At 39.1% G+C, this 18,115-nt stretch overlaps 1 protein-coding gene across 8 annotated transcripts; it reads left to right on the top strand.

Annotated features, from left to right (window-relative positions):
- Window positions 1-5,372: 5,372 nt before the first annotated feature.
- Window positions 5,373-17,782, top strand: LOC103722496. 8 transcript variants are annotated; one of them, XR_005506814.1, is made up of 8 exons: window positions 5,797-6,543; window positions 9,155-9,280; window positions 9,408-9,451; window positions 10,085-13,153; window positions 14,743-14,847; window positions 14,986-15,160; window positions 16,995-17,146; window positions 17,268-17,782. XR_005506814.1 is itself a non-coding variant. In XM_026799992.2 (7 exons), exons 2-7 carry the CDS (start codon window positions 9,167-9,169, stop codon window positions 17,478-17,480), a joined length of 3,720 nt encoding a protein of 1,239 aa, XP_026655793.2. In that variant the 5' UTR covers window positions 5,373-5,611; window positions 9,160-9,166; the 3' UTR covers window positions 17,481-17,782. The 8 variants fall into 8 exon arrangements, 6 of the variants coding, with proteins under 6 accessions (XP_026655793.2, XP_026655785.2, XP_026655787.2 ...); XM_026799992.2 differs by lacking the exons at window positions 5,797-6,543; window positions 16,995-17,146 and adding an exon at window positions 5,373-5,611 and having other exon boundaries at window positions 9,160-9,280; XM_026799984.2 differs by lacking the exons at window positions 5,797-6,543; window positions 16,995-17,146 and adding an exon at window positions 5,373-5,611.
- Window positions 17,783-18,115: the final 333 nt, after the last annotated feature.

Raw genomic sequence — 18,115 nt, 5'->3', positions numbered from 1 at the left:
CCATTCCAACAGAGGGTTCAGATTGATCCCTGCCTTCTTCATTAGGGGTATAGGTTCATCTAAACTTGGTTTTAATCTGAATTCCAAGTCTCGATTCTAGCACATGAGCTCGCATTGCTTTAAAACTAGCAGTCTAATGCATAGATTGAATAATGGTGCTACCTACTCTGCTAGTAAAAGTCTCTTGGTGATTGCTAGGGAATCGAAATTGTGTAGTAGAGATCCACAACTGAATACTACATTGTCATGTCTGGGGTTAGGGAGTATTAGAGGAGGTATTCCTTCTGTTCTGTAGCCTATATTTTCCCATTGGCCTAAAGTACAGCATGCATGAAACTTGTCCCGAGCTAACCCTTGGTTTGCACAAGCGAAATTTGGAAGATCTAAATCTGCTTATGGTTGAACACTGAGAGTGAAAAAAAGAGGCTGTTTCATCCATAAGGTCTAGAGAGAGCCAAACATACAAAGCTAATTGATCCCTACGTCCAAAGGTTATTTTCATGTTTTGAATCCACAATACTCAAGTCCTAGCAAGGCAATCTTAACGTTGCGCCAAGACTTGCCCTCTATGGTACAACATTGAGAGTGATCTCTTAAAAGTTGAACCTTGTCTCAAGCAACATTTATTTGGGCTGTTAAGTTAATCTATGAAGATTAAATATATGGTCTACCAAGCAAAGGACTCAAATAATTAAAGTTGAACCAGGAATTTAGATTTCGGGTCACTAATTTGATATTCTAAGTGATGTTTTTTTGTAGGTTCCAAATTGTGTTGGTTTTGCATTAGGCTCGGTTCAACTGGTCCTCTATGCTATATATAAAAGGAAGACGCCGTTGGCAAAGGCAGCAGAGACAGATGAAGAGGAGGGCTCAGCACACCTTGTGGGCGAAGTGGAGATGCAAGGATATGAAGGCAAGAATAGCTTCCATGCAGCTCAACAGAGGCATTTGAACAAAGGTAGCAGCCTACCAAAACCATCAATACCCCGCCAAACTAGCTTAAACAAAGTTGTGAGATCCTTGTCCATGACTGCTTATGAGCTGCACTCATATTGGCACCAAAATGATCGTTTGGGGAGTTAAGAACTCCCTTGGCAATCTATGCGCCACTCGATTGACAAGACTAAAATTGGATACCACCTGTCAAGAACTCCCTTGGCACTCTGCTACCCTTCTCTTCCCGGGTAATTGAGTTCACTTGGACAAGAGACTAATTTCATTCATATCTGCGACTTCCTCCGCCCGATGGTTATACCATTTTTCTGGATGGGATTTGCGTCATCGCACGTGATTTTGTTCCGATTTCTAGAAGGGACCATCTCCCCGAAAAAGATGGTAAATCCACCCACCCCCCCCACGTGATTTGCTGCTCCTTCCCATGACCTTGGTGCAACCGGGACCACTCATTTGGCGAGCCCGTGAAAAATCCGACGGTTGTCTTTACGATGCATGCACGAGATTATTGGACGCTCAGCTACAAATCCTGTCGCAAGATCCTCCGTCCGCACCGTTCGCAGTTAGGCCCACCTTCCAGACTGCCCCCCTCGCCAAACCGGAACTGTTTCGCACGTGCAGCACGCAACGGTTGGCTCTCCGTCTGCCACCAGCGACCGGTCCTGCCTCTTTCGCACGAAAGAAAGGAGCGAACCACTCCATTTCGCCTCCCAGAGATCCACAGTATCTGTTGTCTGGTGACGTGTTTGTCAGTTTATTGGCAAAAAAGGAGGAGTCGTGTCTCGTCGGCTGCACCTCATCGACAAATCTGAAGAGGCCACAGTCTCACAGAGATAGATTTAGAATATAAACTGTAGCATGATTTAAAAAAATCTAGAGCCTGTCGTGCAGAGCTTTAACCTACTGTAGCTACAATATTCAATTAATTTTCTTTTTTTTAAAAAAAAACGAAGAAGGTGAATCGTGGTTGGTAGCGCCCAAAACCTAGGCCATCTCGCACCTACCCCTGGGGTCAATCATCTAGACTGACCGTTTGATCGAGCCCATCTAATAAATGGCTTGGTGCAATGATTTTTCGTCGTTCAACGGCGCAGCAGGAATGAAGGCCCACCGTCAGATGCTGGCAAAATGATGAGAGTTGAGACACACCGAAATGATGCCCTTCTTCTGTCCCTTTCCTATCCGACCCTCTTCCCCTATAAAACTGGGAACGGGGCCATGTGTAATAATAGTACATAATACCCTTCACTCCAACGGGCGAGACTGAGACACATCGGAACGTCACTTTTTAACTGTTTGAGCGTGCCTTTCGTCCAAGACAGCTTATCACGTGTCTTGACAAAGAAGACAGGCACATTTCTCAATTTAGGAGATTCGTCGCCAAATATAGAAGAATTTTGATTATAAAATTGTTAAATTAAAAATTATAAACTTTTTAATTGTTTCAATATATATTTCCATTACTTAAAGGGACAAAATATAAGATTTTCTCTTCAGCCTTGCGGCGGGCGTTGGGGTGACGCACTAAGTTGAAAATCTTCACAAGAAGTGGTCAAAATAGTGGCTGAAAAAACAATGCTGAGGTAGTCTTGAATGACATGGCATTTGACATTTATGTTCATAGAAATTAATGAAATTTTAGATATATTGTATCAATATTACATGCATCGAAATTTAAATGATCGTCCATATCCTTCTCTTTTGTGGCAATATGCTTTTATGACTTTGCAATCCATGGCGGCATGGTATTTAGTGATCACTAAAAGTTAATAAATTACATAACCGGCAAATTAATATTTTTTTAAAAAAATTCTTACATAGATTAAAATGATGATATCATTATGCTGTGAGATTGCCATTATAGTTTTTTTCTTTTTAACTACTACAAAAGATTTAGAATATTTGACTATATAACAAAACAAGATCAACCTTCCTACTTAAGTAATTAAGAAAATAAATTATTTTTATATATATAACAATGGGTATGAATAGAGACTAGATTACATAGTTAAACAACTTATTGAAAGATGCATGTATCTAGATCCACCAATTAGAAGTGTTGCTGGAAATTGGACCCGGGGGCAATCTTCGATCGAGGAGAGGGAGCGGCGGTTTCTCACGGCGGGGCGAAGATCCGTCGGCAGGCGGCGTCCTCCGCTTGGGGCGGTCGGAGAGAAGGAGCAGCAGGTCCTCGCGGCGGGGCGGCGATCCGTCGGCTGGCGGCGTCCTCCGTCTGGGTGCCTGCACACGAACCGGTGGCCGGGTTTTCCGGCGCCGGCCCTCCGACGCTCAAGTCAGGGAGGGGGCAAATAGCGTAGAGAAGGGAGATAAACAGTGTTTTTAGTGTGTATGAATGTTCCAACCCCCTCCTGAGAGGCCAAGGCTCCCTTTTATAGGCGGGGGTCGGTTTACCTGCGATGTAACAGGGCGAGGCCGTAGTACGGCTCGGCATGTTATTCAGGTCGGCGCACGGTCAGGCGAATTATTGCACTGATGTCGGCGGTGAGGGCGTCGTACAGCCCGAACTAGCACGCTATCAGGCGAATTATTGCATTGGTGTCGGAGGTATGGCCGAGATCAAAGACTTATCATAGTCGATTAGACCCTGCTGGGTTGATCTGCCGTGGAGAGCTGAGAGTCCGTAATGGCAGGAGCCATGCGTATTAATTGTGGAGTAAGCCGGAGATCCACATTTATTGTGGAGTAAGCCGGAGATCCGCATTTATTGTGGAGTAAGCCGGAGATCCGCATTTATTATGGAGTAAGCCGGAGATCCGCATTTATTGTGGAGTAAGCCGGAGATCCGCATTAATTGTTGAGTGAGCCGGAGGGTTACAGTGGCCATGCGCAATAAATGCCAGAGGGGCGTCAGGGTATGGTCCTTGGCCGGACCTCAGAGGTGCACGGCCGTAGCAGGTGGTTGACAAGAGTAGACCTCGAACATCAGGGTTTTTCTTAGGTCGGAGGTCTCGAGGTCGGTCGTCGTGAGGTCGGGCGTTCCGAGGTCGGACGCGGACTTCGGTCGTCCGGGGTCAGAGGTTGTACGTCTTCTTAGGAGCATTTATGTCATTTGGGGGAAAAATCTTATTCCCCCCAACAAGAAGCAACAAAAATAAAATATAAAAATGTACTTGTAAAAACAAATAAGGGTGGAGAAGACATTGCATCCTCCCACCCCGTTCTGCCCCTTGATGGTACATATTTATTATTTTTTTGTAATACATCAATAATCTTGTCTAGATTTTACTTTTTAGTTAATGCACTTTATACAAGAAAAATAATGGTCTATTAATAAACATTTATCAAAATATAATTTGTATAAAAACAAAGTTTGTGCCTAGGTAATCACTAAAAGGGGGTAACAAGAGGATTTGATAAATAGTTCAGTTTGAATTTGGTACATGCAGTAATCATTGTTCATACAAGAAGAAGAAGAAAAAGAAAGATTCTGGTTCTAGGAAGGACTAACCCTACTCCATAAATCTTCTTTTTGGAGGATTAATTGTTGTTTCAACGCTGTACCAGAGGTGTATGTATAAATTGGTATTCTGGTAACGGTCCCAGCCATAGGCATTATTTTTCCGAATGCCGACGACCGCATAAACAGATCCATGCGCGCACAACTCCAGTACTCCCGCTTCCGTTCCACGCGCGCCGTCGATTCCCGTCACAAAGCCATCATCCGCCGACGAATAAATTAGGTCGCGCTTCCGCACGAAAAACTTTATGCGAGACCTAAGTCTCCGGCCATGGCTTTCCTTTCCGAGCACTGGCTTCGAAGTACCCGCAAAAGCATCGCTACACAGCGGAGAACAGCACCCCGCTGCCTCCCATTGATTTACAAGTGTACTTTAAAAAGTCGCTCAGACCCATGATTTCCACGTCCCTTAGACGCACGAATCTTGAAGCCAACAGGTACTCCAAGTTCCCGCATCGCAAATGGAGCCCTCCCCCCGCCGTCAAAACTCTTCCCCTTTTACTCTTTTTTATTTTTTTATTTTATATAAATATCTTCATAAATACCAAATTTTACATGAATATTTTTCTAAAATTAATATTAATGTATATATTCTCTTAAAACACTAATTTTGTTATTTTTTTATTTATATATATATATATATCAATCCGTTAAATAACGGTTTTAAAATAAAATAACTAAAATATTTTTAATAAATAGATGTGTAAATAAAATATTTAATCACAATAAAAAATAAAAAAATAACTTTAAAATATTTTATTTTTAATTAAAATAAATATAATTTTTATTAATGATGTTAGAATATAGTAGTAGATGTAAATTTTAAAAAAAAATATTTATATAAATTTAAATTTTTAGAAAGATATTTATGAAAAAAAAAAATTTATTGTTCGTTCGTTGGTATATCCTTGCTCCCTTTTTAGTCTCTCCACCAACCTTGTCCTACGTAGGTCTTCGTTTTCCCGATTTCCTCGGAGTCAGGGAGTTTATTTATGAAATAAAATCTCTTCGTCTCTTGCTCGGAGATACGCTCGGCCGATCGCCGAAATAAGCATTCAGGAGGCAAAGCCATCGGAGTCAGAAAAAAAAAAGGGGTGGGGAGGGCGAGAAAAATCGGAAGAAAAGTAGAAGCGGGGAGCGCAAGGTTTAGGAGAGCCGCAGCTCGGCTCGCTCGCGAAGGTCTCCTCTCTTTCTCTTTCTCTCCGGAAATATATGGGGGCTTGGCCGAGGATTCTGCGATCCTCGAGCGGCTTCTGTTTTTAGCAAAGCTGCCGTACCAGTCCAAAGGATCGAGGGATATCTTCTTCTCGATGTCCATGGATTGACTTCTCTATTCCGATTGTTACTGTTGTTAGTAAAATTTTCCAGCCCCATTTTGTTGTTGGAATATTTTCCCCTGTTTCTACCTTGATCGGAGCGTTTTTAATAGATTAAAATTTATGTTTCTTGATTTTGGTTCAGTAGTGTACTTTATTGCTTAGGATTTTGCCTCTCGTAGTGAAGTTTTAACTCTAAGTGTATGTCTTTCTTTTTTAAATCTTTTTTAGTGATCATGATGTGGTTTTTTTTTTTTTGTTTTAATGGAGGCTAACATGTCAGGAGATTTTTGGTGGAAAAGGTTTTTTGAATTGAATTGCCATTCTATTTTGGATTTTGAAGGTTTTGGTTTGATATGGCGGTGGTACTTCTTTTCTCTTTCATATCTGTTACGGTTCCCAAGTGGGGAATTCTTCAAAAGACGGGATTTTGCTTCAGAAAAAGGACGTTTAGAGAACGCATGCATAAAAGATCGAGCGAGAAAAGGTTCTCAAAGAGTTTAGGCCTTCTGTTCTTTTTATTTTCATTCATGTTCTGAATTTAGGAACATAGGGGTCGATTTTAGGAAGCGATTAGGTATAAGGGTGTATATAAGTAAATGTTTCCGCGTTCGGAGTGCCTGGTTATGGATTGAAGAATCCATTTTCTTTTGATCTCTCTCATTTTCTTCGAACTGGTTTGAAGCTGCATCTATCGATTTGTGAGAATGGGATAGATGGATTATGGGGATAGATGGCTCTGATTTCGTAGGGATGCCAGTTTTGGAACGTATGCTTTACTTCGATGGCCTTGAGGTACTCTTGTTGAGAAATTTTCTGTTACTTTTTCCCCCTCTGTTTTTGTTATCTCTTACATTTTTCATATGTGTCAAGGTTATTTCTGCTGTCAGGTTCTACAATTTTGTTCTCTGCCCTTCTGGTTACAGTCTGTTTTTTTTGTTTTGTTTTGAATATAGTTAATACATTACTGTTGCTTAAAAAGAAGTATCCTCTTGTCAAGTCCTTTTTTCATATGAATCATGTGACTGGCAAGGGATTTCTGTAGTCGGTTAGCATTGCTATATAATAGCACGGTAGCACATTATGAGCAAACATGGTGATGAAGACACATTGCATGGTTCCTGCACGTCAAATCGAGGACCTGGAGCTGAGACATGTTCAGGAGTTCATTGGAAGGTTATAACTCTATAAAGAGTCTCAAGTTGAGCTGGCACATGGTAGATATTACTAATAGGAGATGTTACTAAAGTAAATTTGTAGACTAAGTGAGTCCAGTATAATCTGATTGGGTAGCCTCAAATGAGGTGCAGAATATCTTCTCTCTCCCCCTGCTACTTATGATAAGGGTGTCACTGTAATGAGGCGAGTCATAAATTGTAATATTATACCTTGATCCATGAAGAAGACCCATTTGGATAGGATATGTCTTGATGGTTAGGATTAGGAATTTTAAGAGATTCTAGTCTTAGTGAAGATATTGCAGGAGAGGAAGATTAAATGCATAAATACTGCAAGTCATTTTCTTTGCACATGCCTATGGGGTTATGTGATAATCTTTCCAAAGATTGAGTTATGGTTGATCAATTCTGACATTCGACCTTGTCAAATACTAGCTACAGAGAGTTAAAAAGTGTCGGTATATGATGCAGTAATCTGCTAACCATGCCGCGATTTTAAGTTTAGAAATATTAGGAGGCTGGTTCAAATAGCTATTGGAATTTATCAAGGAGGAACATGCTGACATTCATTAAAATTTATGTTTGCATTTTGTTTCAGGGAAGACGGAGAGATGGATATAGATGAAACAGAACTAGATCTGGATTCTGAAGCAGCGAGATGATTTTGGGCTTCTAAGTATAATGCCATGACTTGAGGGAGAATCCTATGAAATGGTAGTGAGAGCCATGATGTTATGTGACTCCTGATGTTGGCAATAAAGAGAGTCCAACGACAAAAGGTGAATGCAACATAAATAGGATATTGAGATGGATGCACGGTAAAACTAGGAAGGACAGTACTGGGAGTTACAAAAATTGGGTGAGAGTTGAGTAAGACAATAAGTGTATGTACAGCAAAAACCTGTGGGGGCTAATTCAAGTAGAGGTACTTGAATCTTTGTCAAAGGATTTATGTAGAGAAGAGGAGGACAAGGATACCATGAATGAAAGATGTGCAAGAGGATTTGAAAAACTTTGCACCACCAAAGACAGCCCTAAGTAGGAATAATTCACGAGAAAGGATTCAAACCCCAAATAGTAAAGGCTTGAGTGTTATAGTTATGGTTAACATGTAGGTAGGTGTAGAGGGAGTCAAACGAGCATTATAATATGATTTAAAGGCAAATTCAAGACTAGAATTATGACATGAGAAACATGTTTGTATAAACTTCTACTACTTGTACATGCCATATAAAGTATATACATTTATTTTATGGTTACCAAGTGCCATATTTGGACCTCATGGATCCAAATATGATATAACAAGAATTTAGATCCAGTCTTTTGGATCCTGACTTGATCAGCTTATTGCGTTACCAGCTACCATTACAATCTTTTTTTCTGGTTAGCTTTGCAATGATTAGTTTGAGTTCCATTTTTTTTTTAATATCTATTTTCTTGTTCTTTATTTTGTCAATTACTTCCTTATATCCTTATTATTATTATCATCTATTTTTCTAACTTTACCTCAATGACAAGCAATATAGATTTGAACTGTTTATAGTTATTCCACTCTAAGTATTAAAATGACAGACCATGCCTTTACTTAAAGTGCATGTTGATCTCTGCAAACAGAGTTCAAGTAAATGGAGTTAACCTGAGGTGGATATTACTATTGCCTAAGACAAATTGTTCCTCATCCTTTTGATGCTTTACCTTACAGATTTTCTCATGAAACCTCTCATCCCATTCTGCTTCAAGACTAATTTTAAGCAAATTGTCATTATGAGATGTTAATATGATAAAGGTTTAGATGATGCCATCCACCAATTTATAACGTATTTTCTTGTTTGTCCCTTGTTTGGGTTCATGCATTCAAAAGTGTATGACTTGGGTCCATAGTGCCGTTTTTCCATTGTTAGATGAGCATTGCATATGACTAAATATACATTTTCTGGATGATACCTTATCTCTACTGTTCAAAACTTTACTAGTTCCATCTTCAGTTTAGCATGGTCACTGTGGTTCTGCATAATGATCTACATACCCTTTTAGCAGATACATCCACTTACTTAGAAAAGCAGAAGCAGATGCAACATTATGTTTTCCTCCCTTTAATACATTGAACTCCATTTTAATTTATTCAACACTAGATTGTTGGTACTTCCAATTGGGAATAGCATCTTTTATGTTGTTGGTTGTTACCTTTTGATTTTTATGTATTTCCTTACTCATTTCTGCATAGACAGGCTAGACTAAAGATGTTTTGTGGCCACACAAGGACCAATAGCAATGTCGCAAAGGTTGCAGGTCGAAGAAGTCGCACTTTATTCAAAAGAGCACCAGATCATAACAACTACCAGTTTACTCCAAAGGTTAGCTATTTTTTAATGTGTACCGTTTTCTTTTTTTTTTGTACATGAAAATTTTAAATTACTCTCTTTTTGGATGCTGACTTGAGATTTGGTAGTTGCTGATAATACATGTCATATCTTTATTCAGGAATGTGAAGTACCTGGACTTATGCCAAGGAATTCTGAGCAGAGGTACTCTTTGTTGATTTTGTATCATCATCTACCAGCATGCTTTATACTAAGTTCATGGTTGACGTAGGTTTAAGCAGAGGCTGTTGCTTTCCTTGATGCTAAGCAGCAAAACAAAATCTTATTCTGCTATATATTTTGAATGTTATCTGTTGTTGTGAGCATTGGTGATCCACCTTTATACTAATTTCATGGTTTACATATGTTTAAGTGGAGGTTGTCCCTTGCCCTTGACTCTAAACAAACTTTCATTCTGCTGAATATCTTGAATGTTTTCTGTTGTTGTGACCATCGCTGATCCACCTTTTTTTTTTTTAATTTTTGACATTGGGTGGCATTTGTATGTCTTTATTTGGTTCACATACCTTCTTTCTGCATGCATTGTCACTGGGCATGACACCCCAATGTGCAATCAGTTAATAATCACACTCTGAAAGGACAGAGGATTCTTGATTATATCTTTCTTCCTCCTATTTGAAGTTCAATTTTTTTGCAAGTGATCAAAAAGTTCATTTGTCCTCTGCAAATGATAATGTAGCCTATTCCTTTTAAATGTCCAATGTGATTTCTAACTTTTATTCTTTGTTGCCAGTTAAGTGCTCTCTGCTCATAGGTTTTCCTATTCTTATATACCAGGTGGATTATATTCGCACTGTTTGCCCTTGAAGCTGATGCATACTGGAAACTGGCACCTTTTTTACCACCCTTGCGAGGGGCTGATCAGAAAAACCATGTGGGATCTGGAGTTTCATCAGACATGGATGGTCTTGAGTCTTTATCGCCACCACCAGCTATTATTGTCCCGGTTGACCTGCCAAAAGAAAAGAAGATCAATTGGCTTGAACATACAGATTCTGCTAAGCCACTTCCAATGTGCAGCTCTTCTGGAGGAGTTATTCCCAAAGGGGACAAGACTGTGAAAAGAAGTTCAAGAAAGAGGGGGAAAAAGAAGGGAAAACAGTACAAAAAAGCCACAAGCGAAAAAGTATCCGCTGGATGTGAAATTCAACATGAACAAAGCATATGTGTTCCTTCTGTTTCTGATACCACAACCAACAGTGACGTGGTTTGTTTGGGTGAGGGCATGTCAGAAAATAGTGTATCTGAGAAGGCAACTTCCACTAGTTTGTCTATTGAGGATACTTCTGTGGAAAAGGATGATAGTGATAACAATCATGAGTACGCAGACTGTTCAAGAACTTTAGTGTCATGTACATCTTACAGCAATGATATGGTTGAGCCTGACCAAGTATCATCTTTGTCTCTGGTACGTGCTGGTGAGGAATCTAACTGCAACAGTACTGCTTCTATGAATAATGCATTAAGCACTACACAAACACCAGAAATAATTCTTTCCACCTTTGATGACGATAATAAAAATGCCAATCCAAAACAAAATAGCAATTTTTCTGACAATCCTCCCAGCATTTCCTTCGATCCCTATAATACTTCAGTGCAAGATTCATATCTAAATGGTTGGAACAGTGATATCCGTGAAAACCGCAATGATGATGGTGAAACTCTATTATCCATCGAGGATGAAAGTGGATTTAATTCTTCAGGAGGAGGAATGATTTCAGACTCCAGGAATTCTGACACTTCATGTCAGACCGCAACTGTAAATTTATATGATATAAATACTGAAATGTTAAATGATGGTTGCATTGGTAACTCTTGTTGGTCAAAGGATGTTGTCAATACTTGTAACAGTATTGAAAGAGCTCCATGCAGTAGCCAGGCCTATAACAGCAATGACTTCCATCCCGTAATATCGGGAAAGAGAGGGAGGCGAGCTAGGAAAATGACTGGTGGTGCAAATCAGAATGTGCCAAACAGATTTCCTGGTGTCACAGGAAAAGAAAATAACCATTCAGTTTGGCAGAAGGTCCAAAAGATTGACATGGAGGCATGCATCTGTGAAACAGAGACTGTCAATGCTGTATCTCCTCAGGATAACACTTCATCAAAACATTCCAACATAAGGATCAGATTTGGTACATGTGTGGGGCTGAAACAAAACCAGAGTGGAAAAACCTGCAAAAATGCTTGTTCAGATGAAGTGGTTAAAACAGATTTGTGCAATGTAACCTCTAATATTGTCAGTACAAGTGAAGTAGCATCCGAATTGATAGATGGAAACTCAATGAATAATGTCCAAAAGAAAGCGAGTTCAGCCTTTAAACAGGCAAATCACTATTCTAGGAAGGGATCTTATGCAGCTAAAGTTAATATGAACAGGGTTTCTAAAAATCATGTTCCACAAAATGAAGGAATGCCAATCTTGCCGCAGGTGATTCATGAAAAACACATAAGTGGTGGATTAAGATCACCTTGTAGCATTGAGTTCCAACAAATTTTGGTTGCACCAGCTGACAAAATTGACCATTGTCGCCGAGAGTCACAGCAGAAGGCAGAGAATTATTTAGAGAAAGCAACATCATCAGGAAATCGTTGTAGAACAGCCTGTGGTGTGAGTTTGCCAGCTACTTATAATGATGGAGGTGCATCAACATCAGATTCTTCAGATCAAGTGTGCATTGAAGGGACTTCTGATATCCATAGTACTAGGTACTCAAAGGAAGAGTTTTGCCATACAGACTCTGAAGAAAATCATTGCTTGAAATTAGAAATGGAAAGTTCACAAAAGGAATGTAGCAAGCTAGATAGTAGTACTGGATCTGTATTGCAGAAGTGGGTCCCTGTGGGAAGGAAAGAATCAACGATGTCCAATATGACCCATTTAGATAATATGAATGTCTCTATTGTGGAAGATTTGTTTCCTGATAAATTGGAATCAAGGAATGTTAAAGCAGAGGTTTCAACTTCAAATACTCAGTACTTCACTCCTTTAACTAGGGGTCAGTTTCCATGCTCAAGTCCCAGAGCTGAAGATAAAGATTTTTCTTCTGGTGAAGCTGATCAAGTAAATAGCAGATTAAGAAACCACCCTTATGTGGCTGAAGAGTCAGGTGGTGTGATTCCTGTTTCTAGTTGTCAAACTCATGAGGTGCAAAATGAAGGCTTTTCTAGATTTGAGACTGATCTGGATAAGATACTACTGGCTGTTCATGATGCCTACAAATTTCATATGGCAGCAGGTGCTCACCAAGCCTCTGGCAGTCCGCTAGCTGATATTGAGAGATTTCTTTATTCTGCCTCTCCAGTTATTGGTCAAACACATTCCATTGGAAGTCGCAGGACTTGCTCCAAAGAACAACTAATTGGTGACTCAATGTGTTTGCATCATATTCCTAATATATCTTTGAAAAGACTCTGGCAGTGGTATGAAGAACCTGGGTGCTTTGGTTTGGAAGTAAAGGCACAAGAGTATCACAACTCAAAAAGGTTGTGTAATGGTTATTCTGAATTCAGTGCATATTTTGTACCTTATCTTTCTGCTGTGCAATTATTTGGGAGATCCAGGAATACCAGACATGACAGCGCCAATGAAGTAGCAGCAATAGGTTGTGAGGCAGAGAAGACATTAGAAACTCCATTATCTAATTTACGCTCCCTCCCAATCTTCTCAATGCTACTGCCACAACCTTTTAACGGAACAGATAAGTGCTCATCGGATTCTTCTTCTTCTGCCAAATATGAATGTTCCGATCAGTTTTATAGGAGCACACGTGTGGGTGATGAGGAGCTCATTTTTGAATATTTTGAATCTGACCAACCTCCATGGCGGCGTCCATTATTTGAAAAGTTAGTTCTTGTTTCTTGATGATTTCTTTTTTTTTTCCGGGTAAATACTGAACTAAAAATTGGCTCAAGTCTGTATGTTATGCAAAATTTCTCTATGAGGATTTATGCTTCTGCCTTTTTCCTTGAAAGATTCTAGTATTTGACCAACTTTTCACCAGCATCATGTGCCTTCTCCAATGCCATTCTTATGGAATTCATCGGTGTTCCACTGAAGTGGGGTTAACATGGCTTACTGAGCTTGCATTGTTGGCCCTGTGGGTAGTTTATGTGGATGCATATCATCATTTCTTTCATTTGACATACAAATATTATGATCTGAGAGATTCATTTTGCAGATGTATTTTGTTGTCGTTTATTAGAATCTCCTGATGATATGTTTTTCTATGTTTTTTAAGTGTAAAGCTTAAACTAAATTTTTATCATAGGATATTGCAGAATTTGTTATTTAAGATGTTCTAATTTAAAAATCCTCTCTATGCCTTTGGCTTAAGCGCCGGCATGATATTTATCATGCCAGTGCCTTATTGGCATGTGACACTAGCTCGAAAGATGGTACGCTAGTACATGGCATTCTGCTGTGCTAGTGTGTGCCAAGCAGTCATAGAATGCCATGGCAAGATATGTACCATGCCAATGCTAGGTCAGCATGCCACCAACTGCGATACTAAATCTTTACTCTAGACCAATGTTTCGAATGCCAGCCCACACGTAATGTTCCAGGCCTTTCCAAGCACCTGTCACAGGTCAGTGCAGCACCCGTTAACTTATTTTTAAAACATATTTAGTTCAAAAGGACATTAACTTTTTTTCTAAATTTACTACTTTTGAAAGGCATGGCAAGTGTGCCGGCCTGGAGGCTGGGGGTTGGCACACCAACTGGCACCAGCACCTGAAACCATGCTGTTAACCGTGTGCATTTTCTCTATTACACATACATTGAAAGGTTCCTTTTCTTGTGTGCAGATTTTTCCTATTGTATTTTTTTTATTTTCTAATGCCTGTAAAATGTGCAAACAACTTGGAAATGGAATTGGAGAATGTTTAGGATTTGTAATGATGAAACAAGTTGTATAGATGGTGAAACTGAGAAAAGGTAATTACCGAACCATTCGGCACACTTAACTCATCATACACGCAAACTTGGTTACAAACTTGTTAAATGCAAATAAGGTAGAATATTGCATGTGTTTTGTTGAAAGCATTTTTATGATGCTATCGGTGCAAGCATTTTCAGATGACATGATTAATTCCTCCGATTTTCTTAAATCTATGTATTCTTCATGCACTAAATTAACTTCAGAAAAAAGAAATAGCATTTGATTGGACAGAGCAGTTTATATTGTCCTGCTTTGACTGTTAAATTGAATTGGAATGTTGAACTCCCTTTTACAATCTATTGTGACATCAACTACGAAATCTTGTAGATTTGCCATATTCTTTTTTTGGTTGGTCAATTGGTTTTCATGCAAGCAGATTTTTGGTGGATTATTTTTTGGGTCCTCTTACACCGACTGTAAATTTGTGTCATTTTCTATAAATGTCCTTGAGAAAAACTTGTCTTATTGAGATGTTTCTATAATCCAAATTAGGATAAAGGAGCTGATTGGTGGTGACACATTATCTAATTGCCGGGCATTTGGAGATCCACTGATGCTGGAAAACATCAACTTGCATGATCTTCACCCTGCTTCATGGTTGGTTCATACTATTCTAATATTCTTTGCTTTGTTATTGGTGGCAAGTTTTTCTTAGATTGGTGTTTCAGCTTTTCTTCACTTATGGAGCTTCTTCTCCATCACAATTTAATTGATAATTCCAACATTGAGTTTCAGGTATTCTGTCGCATGGTATCCAATATATCGTATACCCGATGGCAATTTTCATGCTGCATTTTTAACTTATCACTCTCTTGGCCATTTTGTTCATCGAAGTTTCTCCTCAAGTCCCTCTGACGGCCTTAGCTGCATAGCTTCTCCAGTTGTTGGTTTGCTAAGTTACAATGATAAGGTACCTTTTTTTTTCAAGTTTATGTTTAAAGAAGTTATGTTATTTACTGAAAGAAGTATCAATAGTATCCTTCTGTTGGTTCAAGATGAGTGAATAAATAAAAGTTGTTTGCAGTTTGTATTATAATTACGAGTCACAAATGCAGTACAGGTAGAATTGAGGCTGCATCGAAGCTTTCCTGGTTTAACCGGAGTTCATTTTTGGAATACAATATCTGCTGTTCTATCCATGCTATAGCAGCCTAGAGTTGTATATGCATAAATTTCAAACCTAAGAACTGAATTTAGGAGTTCTGCATTAATCAACTCAACAAGGAAACCGTAGCAGACAAAATAACTTACTGGAAGTTGCTTTTCTCCCCAAAGGAAATATATATATATATATATATATATATATATATATATATAAAACTGAGTAAAAAAAAGCGAAGGTTAATAGCAGACATATAGCACTATAAAGAATCAATTATAGCATCCAAAATTAGCCTCAGGTGTATTTGTTTTTGTCATTCATAACTGAGAAATGTAGAGAGAGAGAGATGAAAATGTTGAGTACCATGAGATAAAGATTTGTGGGTGGATGAGTGGAGGGATCAAGGATGTTAATGCATACCACTGGAATGGTGAATTGTTTGCTCAGGGCTGGTAGATTTATGTAAAAACAACAAAGAAAAATATGATGTGGAATGGGAAAAATTACAAGGACTGGAAATGCTAGTTGTCTAAAAAGGGCATACAGAAGTTGAAGAATTGAATGATGCGAGAAAATGAGATACAGATGTTTTCTTTTTTCAAGAGGAATGAGATATACGGCTCTCTACCATACCTCTTCATCTAGCACATGATGGATTAAGTGGGGATGATTATTGTCATGAACACAAGAAAAAGGAAGGGAAGGCTAGTGGAGATAGAAAAGAAAAGGGCAAAGAAGAACAGTGGGATATCACTTAAGGTAGTGACCTGTTATTGCATCCCATGAGCTTCGACTATTTATTGCAGACTTGTGTTTTGGCTCTCCAAACATTATTAACTTTCTATTTTCTTAAAAAATAACATTATTAACTTTCTTTCCTCCCACAGAATTTTAGCTTTTCAACTTTCTCAGTCCTCAATTTGCTTATTCAAATACCAAGTGATGAGCTGATTCTGAGTGTCAATGTTGACCTTGGTCGAGAATCCAAGAGATAATTGGTACTCTGTTTGAGTTGTATTTGTTGACAAAGGGCTTAACTGATCTCAAGGATGAATATGTATAGTTTCAGTTATCCTGTTTTATATTATCAACATATAAGCATTGTGGACTTCTATAATCCCACATGATAAATCTTGCTAATTTGTTCTAGACATAGTACTGTTCCATAGACCTTCACTTAGCATTCTAATTTGGGGGTCCTAGAAAGCAAGGCTTTGGAGTTAGCTGGGTCCAATTGGGTCCTCAGGGTGCGGGTTACATGCTTTGGTGGTATATTTGGATGCCATGTTATGCTATACAAGGGATAGCATGGATGGAACATTAGATTTATGATTCGGTTATTACACAGAACTCTTTTGTGCTGGAATTGGTTGGAACATGTAAATCTCCAGCCCCACCATTGTATGGAACATAGCAATTATTTCTAGAGGTGATTGGCAACGTACCAGAATTTTAGGGGTTGCAAAATCTTCTGTCTTCATTCTTTTCTGTTCTCCAGATTTTTGATCTGATTTCTAAAAGCCTAAAGCGTAGTCTGCCCTTGCATTTCATCCATAAGCATATCCTATGACGACACTTTAATAAGTTAAATGCTATAGGCACTTTTTGACATGGTGCTCAGATTCTTGCTTGTGTCTGAAAGTTCTTTGACAGTATCAATCCATTGTCAAGTGGATTCCAACATCAGTTTGCAACTGGTGGGACAGATCCATTCCTTTAGAGAGAATGCTGTCTGCCAGAAAGTTCATGCATTCAATATTCTTCAGATTACTTCCACTTTGTTTCTTGACATAGGTAACTTGTAACTTTCATGTTTTCCCCACTTATTGGTGTTATTGTCTTAAAGTAGTTCTCAAGGTATAGTATTGCATTCACACATGGGTGGTATCTAACATGACATATGATTTTCATGCAGGGAGAGTGTTGGTTTAAACTGAAGAACTCGTATTCGAAGGTCATCAGGAACGAAGAAGCTCGATTTTTCAATCCTTCGGAAATTTTGAAGGAGAGATTGAGGTCACTCAAGCAAACTGCAACTGTAATGGCAAGGGCCTCAGTTTCCAAGGGCAACCGAAGATCTGTGAATAGACATCCGGATTATGAGTTCTTTGTATCACAGAGTCGGTAGGGGGCATTCATTTCTTTTGAGCAAAAGGTTTCTTCACCTTAGTTCTTTCACTGGTCTGTGGTCCTTTTCTGTAACAAATGTTAAGAGAGTAGAGCTAACTTGAAGGTTTTCAATTTTTATCCTGAGACAGTAATCTAACCTGAAGGAATGCAAGCTCTCTCTCTCTCTCTCTCTCTCTCTCTCTCTCTCGTGTACATTATCTGTGCATGGATTATCTTCATGATTTTTCTGTTATCGAAGCTTTAGTTGTAATTCATCTGCACTCTCTTCAGTGTAATACATGGATTATCTCTCTCTTTTTCTGTGACATTAAAATATTTACAAGCTTTATCAGACAGGGAAAAGCTAAGTTATAACCAAGAATCCTTTTGAGTCTGCCTAGCTTCAAGTTTTAGGGCCGTGGTTTGGACTGGGGCCCACGCATTTTCGGGGAAACAAACAAGAATGGGCCTGTTTCGAGCCCGGCCGCACTCCACCAGAGGTAGGATTTAGGCCAGGCTCCGGCTTGATTGTACGAGAGTGGAACTGGCCTGGCTTTCTTAGGGCTAGATCCGCCTCAGCCCATTTGGACGCCTGAAAACAATTGGGGAACACGAGATTTACCTTCGCTTAGTTGCCAGTTTCTAATGTTCTAA

This window comes from Phoenix dactylifera, chromosome 18, assembly GCF_009389715.1.
Source record: "Phoenix dactylifera cultivar Barhee BC4 chromosome 18, palm_55x_up_171113_PBpolish2nd_filt_p, whole genome shotgun sequence".
In the NCBI taxonomy this organism is placed as follows: domain Eukaryota; kingdom Viridiplantae; phylum Streptophyta; class Magnoliopsida; order Arecales; family Arecaceae; genus Phoenix; species Phoenix dactylifera.
Note: the sequence above shows the minus strand (reverse complement) of the source record. Positions and strands in the feature narration are given on the sequence as shown.

Bases quoted from the DNA above. Each gene is read 5' to 3' on its own strand.
- LOC103722496 (XM_039115417.1), top strand. From the start codon at position 6,472: ATGGGGATAGATGGCTCTGATTTCGTAGGGATGCCAGTTTTGGAACGT. The intron at 6,544-9,154 runs GTACTCTTGTTG...CTGCATAGACAG, and splicing joins TTTACTTCGATGGCCTTGAG to GCTAGACTAAAGATGTTTTG. The intron at 9,281-9,407 runs GTTAGCTATTTT...ATCTTTATTCAG, and splicing joins ACTACCAGTTTACTCCAAAG to GAATGTGAAGTACCTGGACT.